The sequence below is a fragment of the Stegodyphus dumicola genome, chromosome 9 (assembly GCF_044657685.1).
Source record: "Stegodyphus dumicola isolate Sdum_Otavi_A_Nest chromosome 9, ASM4465768v1".
In the NCBI taxonomy this organism is placed as follows: Eukaryota; Metazoa; Arthropoda; class Arachnida; order Araneae; family Eresidae; genus Stegodyphus; species Stegodyphus dumicola.
The window spans coordinates 42,168,341-42,186,893 of record NC_140776.1 but is presented as its reverse complement, the minus strand read 5'-3'; the positions used below and the strand labels follow the sequence as shown (position 1 = coordinate 42,186,893).

General features: G+C 32.3%; 1 protein-coding gene across 2 annotated transcripts in view; it reads left to right on the top strand.

Annotated features, from left to right (window-relative positions):
* Positions 1-291: 291 nt before the first annotated feature.
* LOC118205609 (prenylcysteine oxidase 1-like) overlaps positions 292-18,553 on the top strand; it is a 34,006-nt gene continuing 15,744 nt past the window's right edge. The window contains exons 1-3 of one of the 2 annotated variants that reach the window (XM_035377899.2): positions 292-526; positions 6,476-6,682; positions 10,456-10,630. In XM_035377899.2, the coding sequence (XP_035233790.2) occupies positions 445-526; positions 6,476-6,682; positions 10,456-10,630 (464 nt within the window). In that variant the 5' untranslated portion in view covers positions 292-444. Of the gene's footprint in view, positions 527-3,676; positions 4,914-6,475; positions 6,683-10,455; positions 10,631-18,553 lie in introns of those variants that run through there. The other variant, XM_085823367.1, reaches the window with a different exon arrangement.

The window sequence follows — 18,553 nt, the reverse complement described above, 5'->3', positions numbered from 1 at the left end:
TGGCGTTGCCTTGTTCCAGCCGAGCTGGTCTTGAATTCTTTCACGTAGTTGCTGAACGTACGTTAATTTGGCAGATTTATTGTACCTTCATCTATAATGATAAGATAGTAATATCATGAAATCGCCTAAAGAGATTAAAACAAAAGTAATTTAATTTAGATAATCCTCTCCATACGTGTTTGTTAAAATTTAAATTTGTTTAAACCCAAATTCAATAACTTATTTTTTCGAGGGTTTACTCGGCTCACATTTCTTTTGCCCTTCCAAAAGACTTAGCTAGTGCAAAACAAAACATCTTATCTTTCTGTTTAGATATCCGGTATCAGGCGGATAAACCTAAATCTGAGTAGTTTTTAGACGTTCTTCGTATTTTTTTTATTAAAATTATTTATTTCCAAATAGCGTAATTTGATTTGAAATTTCAGATATTTTTAAAATATTAAAATGTCAACTATAATTTATGCAATTCTTAGTTTTGCTTTCATTGTGCCTTCTATAATATGCAAAAATATTACGCCGAAGATTGGTATGGAAATGCACTTTACATAACTTCACATTTAATCTTTATGTTAATGTCTAGTTATCATTATGTTTATAAATTAACGAATTCATTATAAATGAAGATGGAAGATCATCATGCCAAAAACATGTATACAGCAGTAACGCGCATAGTGCATCTAATCGGTTCTGTCAGTACTCCAAGCTTCTTAAAACTGTATTGAGCGAAAAACTAAATGTATATATATATATTTATAAAAAAAAATAATAATAATTCTTTCGGTTTTTCAATAAATAAAACGCAATTAATAAATTCATATGTCTTCACAAATACTTTTTTAAAATGTATGTTTTTCGTAATTCACTCATAATTTTCTAAAAATTGCAGTATCGATGAGTGCACATTTTTCTTTGCCCTTTTTCTCTTCATATGGCTCTTTACAGCAATGAACTGTATTGTAAGCCTTCCAATATTCAAAATAGCTTCCATAATATGCTTTGACAAGGATATAACTATTTCAATAATTTTTGTTACTTTTTGAGTTGTCAGTGCGGTTAATCTTTGGATTATGGTAACTTGGCGATTTTTTGGCGACCACCCCTGCTACAGCAACCTGCTAGTTTTTGTTTGGACGCCATTTTGTTTCACGAAGTAAAGGCATGTTTTTTTTTACTCAACATTTTTTTCCAACAATCTGCTAGCCAAATTATGCTTATGCTAGAACTTTTATGGAACAAAAGTGGGAAGCACTTCCGCAGAGAACCTGGTAAATGTAAACATCGCCAACTTTGGCGATAATAGTTCAAACCTGGTAACCCAGCGGATTTATCGTATTTGCTTGTTCGAAGTTTGCAACCATTCCTCTTGCATTCATTTTGTTGAATTATCACTGTTGTTGTTCGCATTTGCAGATTTATATTATTCTTCTCTTATTTATTATTATTTTTTCTGAATTTTTTAACAACGAATAGATAGAAATATTTTCGTAGATAGATGCCGGTTCTCGGTTCGGGATGAAAGGAAGAAAATACGGCGGGAGGGGTGAATGCTAATTTGTAACACGGCTGTTCATGTTGTGTTCTTAATTATTAACAGCTCTAAGAACCAGCAATTTAAATAACTAAATAATGCTTTTATTTTTATTATTGGTTATTGTCATCTAAAATTATGAGAATAAATCAATTTTCTGGCGTAAAATTTTAACAAGATAATATATTGTTAATGCTTTTCTAACAATAACCTTTCAGAGGATGGCAGGTGTGACATAAATAGATGATTAAATTGAAATACAAAATATTATTGATTATCTAAGATGACAGAATAGTTTGATGCATCACCATGGTCATCAAAATTAGCAAAGCACTGCTGGTGTAAGGAATATATTGTTTTCCGTGTTAACTGGAATTTAAGACAATTTTTTTTCTTTTATCATGTTTAGCCGGTTAATTTCAGTACATTAATACTAATTTATATTTTTCAAATGAATTTTTATTTCCATTATAAATGCTTATATATTGTCTTATGCTTAATATATTCTTTTCTGTGCTAACTTGAATTTAATACAAATTTATTTAGTATATCACGTTTAACCAGTTAGTTTTACATCTACATGCTTATTATCTGTGAATTTTTACTACCATATGCTTTGTCTGCTAACTTGAATTTAAATGCACTAAAAATCACGTTTACAAAATATCACATTTACGGCTTGGCTCATCGCCGATGAACCGCGAGCTTGGCGAGTAAAAATGCAACAGCGCCAACGGGTTCTTTCCCAAAGCGCCAATGGGTTCTCTGCGGATGAAAACCCCAAAAGTGCTTAATCATGACGAAGATTAGGTGCGAAATTGGGAGAAAGTGCAGAATCGCAAACTGCTTGCCACGTTTTTAAGAATTGCACATACACGGTATCCATGTACACATCGACCTATTTTCACTTAAAAAAAATCCCAGAATTGCACAAAAATGGCATTGCCCACACTCTTGACTTTATCCATCTACGCAGCTAAAGTCCTAGCTAGTAACCTTTATCGCCTTACCAAAATGTCGCCAAACTACCTGTTACCATATTCCAAAGATTAGCTGTCAGTGCTTATGCAGTTGCCTTACAAGAGTTACTGTTGTCTGAGTTGTCTGCCCATTCTCTATAAATAGTCATTGTTTATCTAAGTTGGCAAGTTTTTCATTATTTAGCCAAGATGCAGAATCCAGGTTGAAACCAAGATGCTTTCTAATTTCCACTATGTTGTTAATGACTTCAACGAAATAGGTCTCCAAATCAATATAATCACTTGTAGAATGTTGTGTATATATATATTTCCATACTTCTCTCGTATGGCTTGCCATTCATGCCATGCTTCACATAGATTTTCAATCTCTTTTAAAAATTATGTTTATGTTAGTGTATTTTCTTCTGTTTCAGTTATTTTTACAACCACATAAACATAAATTGCATAAAAAGAGACTTGAAGGTATTAAGGCAAAAAAACATGATCATATATTTATTAAAAATAGTTCTATATACTAATTTCTTAGAATTAATTTTTATTTTACTCAAAATATAATTTTTTAAAAAATTTTCAAGCCATCTTACTATCTTACTGAACTAAATTAAGTGTTTCAGTTAGCATTATAATAATTTATTTTTAATTTGTTAAGAATTACTTGGAAATATTATCTTGATTTTTTTCTTTTTTGTGTGTGTTAAAAATTTGTTTGCTACTTCTAAATTAAATTGTTCATGAAAAGTTATGTTCAGTCGGCATTATTTTAAAATTTTTATAAATTATCTTGTTTATTGATAGTTATTTTATTTGAACTGTAAAGTATTCATAGAAAGAACTTTAATAGCAAGTGCTAAAGTCTGAAATTAGAAAGTGCACTTAATCACCCTTAATATTATTGGTCTTAGACCTGTAGCTTCCTTCGAAATGAATTCCTAGAATGGCTCAAAATCGGGGATTTTTTAAACATAATATTATGTAAATATGTTTGCTGTCATTTATTTATACCTCATTTTATCATTAAAAGGTTGAAATTTTAAATAGGTGGTTTTATGTGATTTTAAATAGGTGGTAAGGTGGTTATATGTGTCAAAACCAACAAGAGTTAGGTTTTCACTGTCTAGATCAAGGATAAAAGACAATTATAAGACTTAGAGTTTAAGGTAAATTACCAACAAACTGTAATACTGAGCAATATATATAATTTCATAATATGTCATAAATTAAAAACTATGAATAAAGCACCTTATTTGAAATACCTTTTGGGTATTTATATATTATCATAATCACCTTAGTAGAAATAGTCAAAACTTGAGAATATGCCAAAATGAGATATCCAGCGCAAGCACCCATGTGCATGACAAATATTCAATTTCCAATTGTTACCATTTTCATGTACATTCTTTTGTTGCATCCTAAGTTCCAACAGCTTTTATATAGAAAAATTATGATTATTTTTTGTCATAACTCTTATTTTTAAATTTATGCTTGTTGGAATTATCCAATAATAGAAAGAAAAGTGACATTTCTGCAGGAATACAGTGTTTTTGCCTCAAAATCATTAACTGAACAATGCTTCAAATTCCTTCTCGAAGTGGTTGCTATGAAATTTTCACCACACTAAAAAGAAAAATCCATGTCCATTACTGATTGTCTTTTGGAATAAATATATAGTTGAAACGTAGAATATGTATGGAATACGTAATGTTTTACAGTACAATAAAAGTAATTGTTTTCCTTCTGTAAATTTCACTAAAGTGATTGCGATAATACATAAGTATCATCTTTTGTTCATTTATATGTACACTTTGTTTATGGGATGCATTATTTTAAAAAAATGAATTTGCAGTTCTTTTTTCATATATAAAAACGGCTCTATTCTTATATGCGCCCTAAGGTTGCCAAATGCAGCGATATGTGTTGTGCGCTGATTTTTGGCACGATTGCATGTTCTGTTCTGTAATGGTTTTGGGAGCAATGTTGGTTTCTATGGCAATCCTTTTTACGTGGAAACTTGGATTTGGTAGTTGGTTTGTGTGGTAATTAAGGGATTTATGACGTGTTGGCAAAATTTTAGTTGCGAGCCAGGTACAACTATTTTTTCGGGTGGCTGGAAATTCTACAAGTATTTAGGAGAAGAAGGTTTTGAACATTTATTTGTGAAACATAGTATCAATTTTGTGGATAGTGAGTGTGACTGCCATATAAATACGATAGAGATTACGTGGCGGCATGTTAAAGCGATGTTGCCGAATTCGGAACATCGCTTTATAATAATCGGAAATGTGATTTGGAGTTTTATTTGGTGGTTTATATATTTTTCCATCGTTGTTCTGAAATGCGAGAAGATGCTTTTAACAAGTTTGGGGTGAAATTGTTATTTCTGCTGTTCGAAGAAGCATTTATTTATGGTAAGTGTATTTTGTTTTATTCTTGTTCTTATTTAGTAGACTGTTATGTTCATTGTTTTTTTAGTGTGAATTTCTGTCGTTATTGTTGTTTTTTTGTTAATTGTTTCAAATTTATTTTAGTTTATTTTGTTGATTAGTACGCAATGCCTAGATTGTGCAATTCAGAGTTAATCTTTGGATTATGGTAACTTGGTGATTTTTTGGCGACAAACTCTTGTTACAGCAACCCTCTATTTTTTTTCGCCGCCATTTTGTCTACACGAAGTAAAGACATATTTCTTTTCTTTTTATTTACTCAACACTTTTTCCAACAATCTGCTAGCCGAATTACACTTATGCTAGAAATTTTATGGAACAAAATATCTTAATCATGACAAATATTAACTGCAAAATTGGGGAAAACGTGCAGAATCGCAAACTCCTTGCCGCGTTTTTCAGAATCGCACATACACAGTAACCATGTACACGTCAACTTATTTTTACTTAAAAAAACATCCCAGAATTGCACAAAAATGGCATTGCGCACACTCTTGACTTTATCCATCTACACTGCTATTTTCTCATAAATTACAAAAATTTGCACGAAAATGCAGGAAAATTTTGTGAATCTTTAAACTCAGTAAAAAGCACATATATGAAATTACCTAATCGCGACAAAGTATATACCCTTCCCAAGGATGAACATTTCCACATATAATATAAATAAAATATCCAAAAACTTTTACCTCTAAATTATCTATTATAAACGTCACCAACGAATTTATAACGCAAACATTAAAAATGGTTACAAATACTTAGTGTGAAATATTTAAATTATTTCCATGCACGTTTACTTCCACTGAAACGTATACCAAATTGCTACAAACATATAATTCACAAAATAACTATCATTTAATTAAAATATAATTAAATTCCAAAGATTAGCCATATTCCAAAGATTAGCCCAATTCATAGATATTTTTCAAAGTTTAAACAGAACGCCGTGTACACAGTATTCTTGAAATTTATTGTTGTTATGTTAATTTATTTAAGCTAGGTGTGCATAGTTCGTATATTCCTTCGCTGCATGGATTGTGCAATTTTGTGATTTTTTTTTAAGTTAAGACATATCACTGTGTACATGGATTCTTGTCGAATATTTTTGTTTAGAAACTTTACGTTTTTGCCATCTAAATTTTTCGTTTCGGATTTTAGCTTAAATTGTGTGTTCAAAACTTAGTTTTTGCACGTGCGAAAATCACGTTTTTGCAGACATTTTAGGCTGAAAGTTCGAAATGTAGACAAAAAATTTAGGTAGTAGTATGGCGGCATGGAGTTTCTTGCCAAAAATATTTGGCGAAAATTTGTCGCCACATCTAGCAACCTGAGAGCGCATATAAGAGTAGTTCTATAAAAATTGTCTTATTTTTAAACAGGTTCTTATTTTAGAAGGGATTGTGCATGTGTATGTGCTTGAAACATTCTAAATTAACTGCTTTATGATAAAATTCCACTGCTATTTATTAAAAACTCCAAATTAAATCCCTTATTTATGTGAGAATTTATGATCATTGTTTTTTTAGCTATTATTGGTGGAGGCATAGGTGGGACTTCCTGTGCTTATTTCTTAAATAAAGTTTTTGAAGGAAAAGCTCAGCTAACATTATATGAAAAAGATGTAATTGGAGGAAGGCTTGGTTTGCTAAATATTGATGGGGATCTTTATGAATCCGGTGGTTCTGTCATTCATCCTACAAATAAACATATGATGGATTTTACTAAGCTTCTAGGTAATATGGCTTAAATTAATATATTTGTTAATTATTATCAATTATGTTATAATAACAAAAACAGCATTTTAGAACCATATGTTTATTTCTCATATCATTAATTTATTTTTCATATCATTCTCATATCATTAACCCTTTTGCGATGGGTGCCTCAGGCACCGAGCCTTTCGAGTCAGCATGCTAACAGAAGCTAAGTCTTATAATGGGCAATTTGCACTGCTAAGCCTAATTTTGGAAAAGAGTTTCGATAAATTAAATTTGCTGCCCACTTGTTCCGATTTTTGGGCAGATAATGAGAGGAACACTCAGATAGTTATCAGAATCAATTTGCAAACCGTATTATTACATTTTTATTGCCATGTATAAAAAATGCTTTGCTAAAGGCTATACAAAATGATAGCTAGACTCAGAACTTCTAAAGCAATGGCTCCTATATCCCCATATCGCCGAAAATAAAAACAAAAGTATTTAGAAGCATCGAGAACATCCGCATATGTTTATGTCAGCTGACGCAGTTAACGGGCCGCTTTATTTACTTAATTACTCAACCTAGGGTTTCCGCTTTGATGAAACAAAATATCAAAACTAAAAAATACTGCTACAGAATGAAAAATCAGTGTTCTCCAGTTACAATAAATTCCACCATAACAGACAGTGGCCATCTAGTGGCAGCAAAAAGATACTAACTAAATGTTCTATCAAAAAAAATTATGTGGGGTACAACATTGTAAATGTGAATTTAAACAGCAATTCATGGGTTTTTGAAGAGAACGGTTAGTTTTGAGAGCTTTTCCCCTGAAACAAAAAGTGAGAAGTTGTGACGTAGTCATAGTGATATTGACCACAAAGATACAATTCACAGCAAAAAATTAAACCAGCCTTAAAAAGGTTAATAAGTGTTTAAAAAGTTTTTCTCCTCTGCATTTTTTTTACTAAATCATGAAGGAAAAAAACTATTCATTATCTTTTCATCTGCATATTAAGTGGGATTAAGATAACTAACAGCTTTTTAAATTTAGGGGAAAAAAAAAAAAGCAACCTTTGATTGACATAGTTTTGAACATGTATAGTATTTGGGGGGGGGCAAGCTAAAGAGGATGAACTGACATTTGATTGCCCTTGAAATCAAATAGTTTTATTCAAAATGTACTCTAAGATAGCACTTTTGGCGTAATTATGAATTTTACATTGGTGTTTTTCTCTTCCAATTTGATATAATAATAGATATTTTTTTTAATAATTGTCTGATTTGTACTTGCATCTATACACATATATTACATTTTAATAAATATAAGATTGTTGACTTAAGTTTGATAAAAAAAAAAAAAAAAAAAAAAACCCATTGCTCACAGAGAATTGCTCACTGATGCTGATGAGGCCCGCTTACAAGAACTTGTTGAAGAAGATCAGTATGCAGCAACAACTCAAGAGCTTGCTAGAGAGTTAGACGTAGTGCCATGTCCATTAGTCGTGCTCTGCATCACATAAACTTGACTTACATAAACTCGACTATAATCAATCGTTGGGTGCCGCATGAGGCTGACCCAAGCAGATAAGAACAGATGTGTTCGTGCATTACTACCAGCACTAATCTGCTCGAATACCAATGCAAAGACAAAATTCGAGATGTATCATCACTTGTGATGAAAAGTGAATTTACTTCAACAATTTGAAGGAATTTGAACACAGGTCGAATTTAGTCTGCGTCTGGTGAGCCCATCAGAAGCATTCCAAAGCATGATTTGACTAACAAACAGATCATGCTTTGTATCTGGTGGGATAGCCGTGGTATTATTGACAGAGTATCTTTGAAAAAAGGGAAATAGCTGTGTCATTACATACATAATTGTTTTTCTAATTGAAATTGAAAAGCAGTCAAAATGACTTCCTTAGGCAATCTAGTGTTAATAAGCAGAATTATAGAAAGATTTGCTCAATAGGTTTCTGTATGAAATAGCACGCATTCAAAGAGAAAGCAACAGACTACAGGTTTAAATATTAATGTATATAAGGTAAAGTCCTAATTTTAATTTGTAATATTTCCTTAAATCTCTTTTTTAATTTAATTATTTCCCCTTCTTTATCATAAATTACTAATATGCATATAATAAATCTTTCTGAAGTGCATTATCCTAAATTAATCCTTATCAACTGATTTGTATATGACTTTAATAAAACACATATTTAGTGTTTTATTTAGTGTTAAACACAACAGCAAAAGTGAAACTAAAATTTCTTATCCGATGTAATCAAGTTTTAACTTTTTTAATTGATAGTATGGAAATGGTTTTTTTTTTATATGTTTATTTGTTAGTCACAAAGAATAAAATTAAATAGAAAATTAAAAGAATAAAATTAAAATTAAAAATACACTAAATATCTGTATGAACCCAACCTGACTATAACTTTATTGTGTAAAACCATTTAGCTCCATTATCATCTCCAACATTGGAACTTTCACACTGAACTTTCTGTGTGTTTGTGTGTGTAACATATGCAAATAAATATTATATATATATATGTGTGTGTGTGTGTGTGTGTTTGTATATGTTGAATAATAAATATTATATATATATTTGTTTATATATGTTGAATACAGTCAAAAGTTGTTAATCCGGACTCGTCAGGACTTCGGCGATTCCGGATTATAGATCATCACTTTAAATCTGGTAAGATGGCATACAGAAATTATAAAATTAAAAATATGAAACCATAACTTATGAAATAAAGAACAATTATGATCTAAAAGGTATCACAATTTACAAAAAAAAAAAAAAAAAAAAAAAAACTTAATATTTATTTGTTTACTTTATTAAACATTTCTTTCAATGTAAGTTGTTTAAGTTGCTTCGTTTTATGTGATAATACTTTCTCTTTAATTCTATAAACAAACATAATTTCTTGTTCAGTTACAAAGTTCCACTGTTCAAGTCCTATAATTGCTGTGTCGAGGATACCAACTAATTTGTCTTTTGAAATTTTTTCGTTTTCAATAACCTCTGTGTCACTTTCTTCACTATCGGAAGCGAATTATAATGACGAGGAATTTGATTTAAATCATATCAAAGACGGAGTACATTGAGATGAAATACTACATTTAATAAGGAATTATAAGCCAAATAAAATAAAAACATCTGCCCTGAAGATAAGGATAGTGCTGACAGATCATTTTCCAATTCATTGCGTGCCACAGCGTGCCCCCCCCTGCCTCAGAGCAGCGTGAAATTGATAAACAGATGTCGGAATGGTTAGAGAAACAAAGGATATGCCTTTATCCATTTTTTGCAGCAATTCCACTTTTTGTTTGATGGACATCGAAACATACTTTGCTTTGTAGATCCTTTGGGAGCTCCAGCATCAGAAATTCTATTTGACATAATCGAAAGTTCAAGCTTACTTTTATAAAATTGCTCTGACAGTCTGCCGGATTCAATTCGAAGATTAAGGAACAACGTAATCTGCAACATTAACTGAAATAGATAATTAGATAATTTTAGCTTATACCGTCTGTTCTACATTAAACGCTCATGCGTCAACGCTAGCTTTGAGGTCCGGATTATAGATCATTCCGGATTATGGGTGTCCGAATTAACGACTTTTGACTGTAATAAATATTATATATATATTTTTATATGTTGTATTTATTATGTTGTATCATTGATATATTTTATATTTATTATGCTGTATCATTGATATATTTTATATTTATAATACAAATATTTTATAATTATTAGATTTTCTGTGTGATTTCTCATATAGCTAACAATTTTCAGGTTTGAGTCTTCGGAAACCTCCTGCAAGTCACTTTGGAATATTTGATGGGGAAGAATTTGTATTCAGAGAAAGTAATTGGCACTTTTTAACACTTGCAAAATTTTTGTGGCGCTACGGTTTCTCTTTCCTTGATCTCTGGAAGGACGTGAAATCCATGTTAGAGGATTTTAACAGGTATGAAATATTACTTTGTGTTTTTTATGCAAATTGAAAATAAAGCTCTTAAATTAATTTTGTATAATAAAACAAGTTGAGTGCACTTATCATTAATTGATGTAATTTCTGATTATAAAATTTGTGTGTATTTTTTTAACTAGTATACTTTTGGAAGTATGCTTTTTTTATTATTATTTAAAAAAATTGAATCATTTTAATCAATTTCTTTTTTAATTTTTTATCAAAACCAATTTTCTCAGTTCTAGAAAATTCAATTTAAATGAAGTTAAAAAATAAAAATGGCAGATGATAATATGGCAAAGGTAAAATTTTCCTTTTACAAGCATAAAAAAGGAAGAAAACATAGTTAAAAATTGCTTTTTTATATCATTAATAAATATTTATTATACATAATGTGTAAAAATGAAAATAAATTTCATATAAATAATTCTGAGTAAAAATGTATTTATAAATTTAACATCAAAAGTAATTATAGCAATTCATTGAAGATTGTAGCAAAGTATGTAAACCATGCCTGGCTATATTATTACTTATAACAATATTTCAAATATTCAAATTTTAGAAACATTTTTTAAAATGCAAAATTAAGCAAATTTATAACTTTGCCATAAAGCACAAATAGAACTACAATTCAAATAAATAAAAACTGACAAAAGATAGTATAGCACCAGTAATGGATAAGAATGTCATAGTGTGATGTAGCCGTTCCTCAATAGACACTAATGCCGGCTAGCTTTAAAAGGATTTAATAACAGAGCACACAGGAACGGTTACAAACAAAATAAATATACATAAAAATGAAACATATACCAAATGGAACATCAAACATTGAGAATAACATAACATTGTAAGCTATCATCATGGCGGCTGGAGGTCGACTGACGTTTTTTCATATCGCCACGAGATGGCGTTTAAATAAAATAGTTCGGTTACAGTTCATGAGTTCATAGCGTGAATAAAATAGTTCAATTACACTTAAATAGGTCTGTTACATCCTCCCCCTCTGACTTCGTAGACGTCTCGGCAAGAAGTCAGGAACTGACATTTGTCTACTTTGTGCAGCGGGCGGAGAATCAGATGGATGGGCTCCAGTTTGACAAGCAGGAAATTTAGTGTCACCAGCACCTTGTGCAACAGGTGCAGATTCGGATGGTATTACACGTCTCAGGAGTCCTCTTTTCTTTAAGGGAACCACTGGAATTACACGAGCTGAGTTTTGCTTATTTCGATCTTGATATGGTTTCAAGGCTGAAACATGATACTTGCCGAGAATTTTGTCTGGTTCATGAGGATCGGCAATATCATAAGTAGTTGGAGATCTTGTAGTCACTATCACATAAGGACCATCTCTCTTGGGCATGAATTTAGCAGTTTTCTTCAGTGGACCTTTGCTGATTGGGTGGAGGGTGACCCAAACTTTATCTCCAGGAACGAATTTCAGTGTTTCTCTTCGTTTTTTGTCAGCATATCGTTTCTGCTTATCTTGATGCATTTCGACTCTTTCTCGTACCTGTTGTACATTTCTTGCAAAACGTTTCAAATATGGAGTAATTTCGGGAACAAAATTATCGTTCTCAATTACGGCTTTTATATCATGCTTTACATCATCTAAGGTTCGTAACTCTCGTGCAAATTGAAGAAAAGAAGCAGAATGTCCAGTTGAATCACATTTGGCTGTATTCAAAGCAAACCTTATTAATGGCAGCTTATCCTTCCATGACTGATGGTCGTTACCAACAAGTATTGCTAAACGTGGTTTCAGATCTCTATTCTTCCTTTCAACTGGGTTAGATTGTGGGTGATAGACAGGAGTAAGACTTTGATCAATGTTCAAGATATAGCATAGTTGTTGCATAACAGCACTAGTAAACTGGGTACCATTATCACTTATTATTTTCTTGGGTAACCCAAATCGAAGGGGTACTTCCTCCAAAAGAATAGTGGCACATTCTCTGGCCGTGGCTTCCTTTAAAGCAAATAGTTCTGTCCACTTCGTAGCACAGTCCTACACAATAAAAATCCATTTTTCACCAGACTGTGTTTCAGGAAGGGGACCGAAAAGATCAATTGACAAGGTTTCAAAACGTTGAGCATAGACTGGAATTTGAAATAAGCCAGATGGCTTTTGATTAGTGGTTTCTCCCCCTACTTTGAAGACAGTGTGATATTTGTTAAACAATGCATCAGTTGCAAGCCGTTGGGCTGTAGTTAATTGTTGTCCTTCGTTTTCTCGTAGTTGGCAGTTGTTTACAACAACTGGGGTTTCTTCCAGTACTTGGGATTGATGAGGTTTCACGAAGCTATATTTTCTTCGAGGTTCATCAGAAAAGTTCCACTTATTTTCAGCAAGATTTAAAACAATTTTAGCTTTTTGAAGAAAGTCAGTTCCTAACAGAGTCGAGTTATTTTTGGCATCAGGCAACACAAGGAGCGGAGTTTTGAACTCTCTGCCTTCGAGAAGAATGATTTGTTCGGTGCAAAGTACCTCTTTTTCAGATACCAAACCATCAGCGAAAGACAACTGTAGTGTTGTCTTTTCAAATACTGCATCTTGTTTTTGCAGAATATGATAGAGGGATTCACTTGCAATTGAGTGACTAGCACCAGTGTCGGCAAAAGCTGTACCGGAAACACCACCAATACTAATTGGAAATACAGCAGTCCGAGTTGAAGATAAACGGGATCGGATTTGGATAGTGCCAAAATTTGATGAATTTGAAGTCTTTTGGGGGTTACGGTCTGGACATTTAGACTTGATAAAACCAGTTTTTCCGCACCCATAGCATCTTCAAGGAGGTCGCTTTTCCTCTGTTTGTTGCTGAACATGATTTGAAAAGGTTTTATGAGTTCCCTGTATGTCACTTGTTCGATTTTCTACTTTGTGTTTGGATGGATTAGTCGGTTTGTAAGAATAGTTCCGCCTGCCAGGAAGTTGAGTTTTATAGTTCGTATTTTTAACACGTACAGCTTCATAATCATCCAATTTCTGTACTAATTCAGATGAACTCTTTATTTTTCCCCAAGTATCAATAAAATGCTCCTTAACGTCACTACTGACTCTTCTTTTAAGCTGATCTGTCAGGACCAAGTCTTTGAGTGATTCAAAGTCTGTAACATCGAGACTATGGAGCCACTCTTCGAGATAATTGTTTAATTCGTAAGTAAAATCTTTCCATAAAGACCCAGGGTGTTTTTGGTGTGTAGTAAGTTTAATTCGAAATGATTCAGCATTTAATTTAAATCTTTGTAGCAGAATCTTCTTGATGTAAGAATAATCTTCTAATTTGTCTTTTGGTTCTCTTAAAATAATTTGCGATATGTCTATAGGCAGAAGAGGTAGGAGAGGAGTGATGTAATCTATTTGTTTTATATTAACTTTCTCACATTGTCTTTCAAAAATTTGCAGGTAGGTTGCAATGTCAGAAGGTCCTGTAAATTTAGGGATTAGGTGTTGAATATTTGTTCCAATAGCTGCATTTGAAGCAAAGGCGGCATAGTTAGGGTTTGAGCTAGCAGCTGCCAGGTTTAATTTTAAACGTTCCAATTCTAATAAAAGTTCTTGTTCTTTTCTTTGACGTGTCTCCAGATCGTTGCTTTCACGTTGTTTTTGTTGTCTAGTTTCGATTAAAGTTTCCAGAAGATTCCTGGTAAAAGCCTCATCATAAGTGTCAGAATTGACAATAAGATCTTTAAGATCTATTACTCGCATAGTGTCGTTTACAGTGAAACCCAGTTCTGCAGCGATAGTTTTTAAATCCTCTTTTCGTGCTTTGGCAAGGTAAGCCATAATTATATGAGAGGTCAGGGGGAGGGAAAAGATGAAGTTGAATTTGTTGTTATTTCGATTTTATTCACAATACAGTATTTTAGAATTAATAATTATACCTTTAAGTAAAATGTATATACCTCTATTAAACAGCATGTATGTATGTAAACAATGTTACTCGTACATTTATATACCACTATAAACAGTATTTATAATTGTAAACAATAATACTCACAAAGCTTATTATTTCGGAGTCGTAAAAATATCATAAAATGCTCTCATAAATTCAACTTGTATCAAGAAAATAACATATAGTAAATTGCTCAAAAATTGTTTACTACTTAGCAAAACATACATAAATGTCTTACCATAAGCTTTTATATTTAAGCTGAATCCTTCGAAATCTTAATCTTAACAAAATATTAAGCTGATTAAGCAACACACACTTAGTAACTCTTTTACTTTATTTAAATAGTCATTCGATTTTATTCATAATTATTTTCTTTCGCTTCAAGAAATATTTTCAAGACATGCATTCATTAAAGGAAAACAATCGTATTTTCTTAAAGTATTATACTATAATCATTTTCTCAAAATGTTCGTCGAAAGATAAATCAACAAGTACAATATTTTATTTTATGTAGAATAAAACATTTAATAAGGAACAACAGCACTCAAAGGAAATAAAAATAATAAAAGATTTGATGTAAACACATCATAAATCATCGCTAGTCTAAACATTTCCGCGGGGGGAAAACATCTGCTGCTGTATGTCAGAAGCGAAACTAATAAATTCTAATGAACAACGTCCATGAATAGATTCAAACTTTAACATCAAAACATGTATTCAGTGAAACAATATTATCTACAAATTAATTTAATATGCGCATTAACATTTTAAAATAGCGCGCATTAACATTTTAAAATAACGCGCATTAACATTTTAAAATAGCGCGCATTAACATTTTAAAATACGAAATTACAGTTCAAGAAATAACGTTTGGTTAACAGAAAGCCGTTTGCTTTCGTTTAATACTCTTATGTAGTATCAATAAATGAGATTTCAGTAAAGAATTTACATTTGCTTTAAGAAGCAGCTTATAATAAATAATCAGTTTAAAAGAATTTTAAACTCAGATTAAACGATAATGTAAACGAAACTTATCTTTTCCGTTGAAATTGCCCAGTTGATGATTCGATGTGCTAGCAGCACGGTATGACAATTTTAATTACAGAATTCGTTTCCAGAATATTTGACCAGTAGTCCACACCTGAAAAGAAACTGAGCCGATCTCCAGCAACTAAAAGTTAAATTCGGGAGTAAGAGCTTGTTAAAGCCAAAGCCAAACAGAAATTCTAAACATTTTGTTGCGCCATTTTGGATTCAAATTTAGTTGGGCGCCAATGTGATGTAGCCGTTCCTCAATAGACACTAATGCCGGCTAGCTTTAAAAGGATTTAATAACAGAGCACACAGGAACGGTTACAAACAAAATAAATATACATAAAAATGAAACATATACCAAATGGAACATCAAACATTGAGAATAACATAACATTGTAAGCTATCATCATGGCGGCTGGAGGTCGACTGACGTTTTTTCATATCGCCACGAGATGGCGTTTAAATAAAATAGTTCGGTTACAGTTCATGGCGTGAATAAAATAGTTCAATTACACTTAAATAGGTCTGTTACAATAGTGCTTTGGATGTATTCCTGGGGAATGGCAGCCTATGCTGCCTTCACATGTAGCCATCTGGTGTACCTGCAGCATGCCAGGTTAGGCATTCTTCAGTCATTGACTGGACATGTTGAATAATCAATAGATCTGGAGAATGGGCAGGCCAGGGTAACAATGCAGCATGATGGGCTAAGAAGAAAGCTTGACTATTGCATGCAAAGTGTAGTTGCACATTGTAATGTTGAAATGTGGCAGCAGGCAAGTCCTGAAATAAAGAAGGAGAACAGGAAGCAAAACCTCAAAGATATAGTGCTAGCCGGTAAGTGTACCAATAATGCCTGCTAGTGGGATATGGGAGTGAAATCCAATACTACCCCACACTATAACGCCAGGTGTAAGACCAGTATTACGATGCATACATAACAGTCAAACAGTCTCTCTTCACAATTACTCCAAACTAATCTGACTATTGTAGTACTGCAGGCAAAAATGTGATTTGTCTGAAAACACAGTGTCATGTTCCATCTCTGCCATTCGGTGCATCATTGCAAGCGGCTGTGGTTTTAAAGGTAAGTGAAGCAATGGACACTTAGTGCATAATCCATTATGCTGTAAGTGATGTCGAATTGTTCATGTAGACACCAAATGCTGTATTACAGACTGCATTTCATTTTGATATAATTGCATATGTGGCAGTGCTATGCACACAATATGCCCATCTTCCCAGGTTGTGCGACAAGGCAGTTGCTTCTGTCTGTTAGTTGTTCTGTCATGCATGCATCAATTCCATATCTACATGATTGTTTCTTGGCTACATCTGACACAATGACCGATTTCATGGAGGGATAATCTGCAATCTCCATATGCAACAATTCTACTGTCAAACTAAGAAACATGCTTGATGAGTGTTTTTTTTACAAAGCATACTGAAACTGCACACGTAAAAAATCTCGCAAGAGAACACTTCGTATTATTCAAAACAGCAGTCTTTCCACCCTTTGCATATGGATTAATAGGAGCAGTCACCCATGATTGTGCGCTTGTGCTGAAATCATAATCATTTGTGTATTTCATCGTGGTATATATGTGATGCAAGTTTCATGGTGTAGCATTTGGATGGTCAGCAGCGTATTTCTCAAAACCTGATTCATAGCAGAAGCAAGGTGGGTCAATAACTGGTTCACAGTTATGGTTGGTAATAATACTACTGAAGTTTTTGTTGTATGTAAAGCAGATTTTTATGTTGGAGTCATTAATTAGGAAAAATTTGGTATTTTTTGAGTAATCTGTTAAATTCAATAAATTAAATGTTGGGATACATAAAATCGATTTTACAATAGTTAATATTATAAATTTTGTATTTAGGGATTCTATATTTAATGAGATCTTCAGTCGAGTTGTGCGAACTTTGTATTCAGAGGTGTTGCTATGCAAAAAAATTATCAAATACTTATAATTCTTTGTTTTTTTAATGTGAGAATGGTTTTTAAATTTCTTTACCTAAGTTACTGCTGTTGGATTTATTAGTAATTTTATAAGTCAGAGAACAATCAAAAGTTCTGTTACTTTTTCCACTGAAATGGGAGCCTCTCTTAGTTTGTGGTTCTGAAAAATTACAGACTTTCATAAATACTAACTTGGTGGTAAGTTTATGCTGTAAATAAAAGTTAGTGTTTAGTTCACATGGGCGAATTCTTTTGAATTTCAGCGTATAATAAGTTCCTTCATTATATCTTTCTGTAGTGTTGAGAATAATTTCCAAGATTTTAATTTGTACAATTCTGCTAGTTAAAATGCTGCAATTCAGTAGTATAGTATATATACATATTTATACAGTCAAAAGTCTTTAATCCGGACGTCCAAAATCCGGAATGATCTATAATCTGGACCTCAAAGCTACAAACTTTCTGCACACTTTTACACATGCACATATGCATTTACGCATGCGCGTTTAATGTATAATGGATGGCATAAGCTAAGCTAAAATTATCTAATTATCTGTTTCAGTTAATGTTGCAGATTGCATTGTTCTTTAATCTTATAATTGGATCCGGCTTATTATTTTTTGCAAACTGTTAGAGCAATTTTATAAAAGTAAGCTTGAACTTTCAGTTATGTCAAAATGTATTTCCGATTCTGGAGCTGCCAAAGGATCTACAAAGCATGAAGTTTATCAATTTCATGCTGCTCTGCGGGGAGGGGGACGTCGCGGTACACAATGAACTAGAAGTTGATCTGTCAGCACTATCCTTATCTTCAGGGCAGATGTTTTTATTTTATTCGACTTATAATTCCTTACCTAATGTAGTGTTTCATCTCAATGTACTCCGTCTTTGATATGATTTAAATCAAATTCCTAGTCATTATAAATATCACGAATACACATCAAATAGTTTCTGGTTGCAATTTTCTAATTTCGACTATGCGTAATGTATGCTTTACGCATGCGCGCATTGAAAGTAAACAAATAA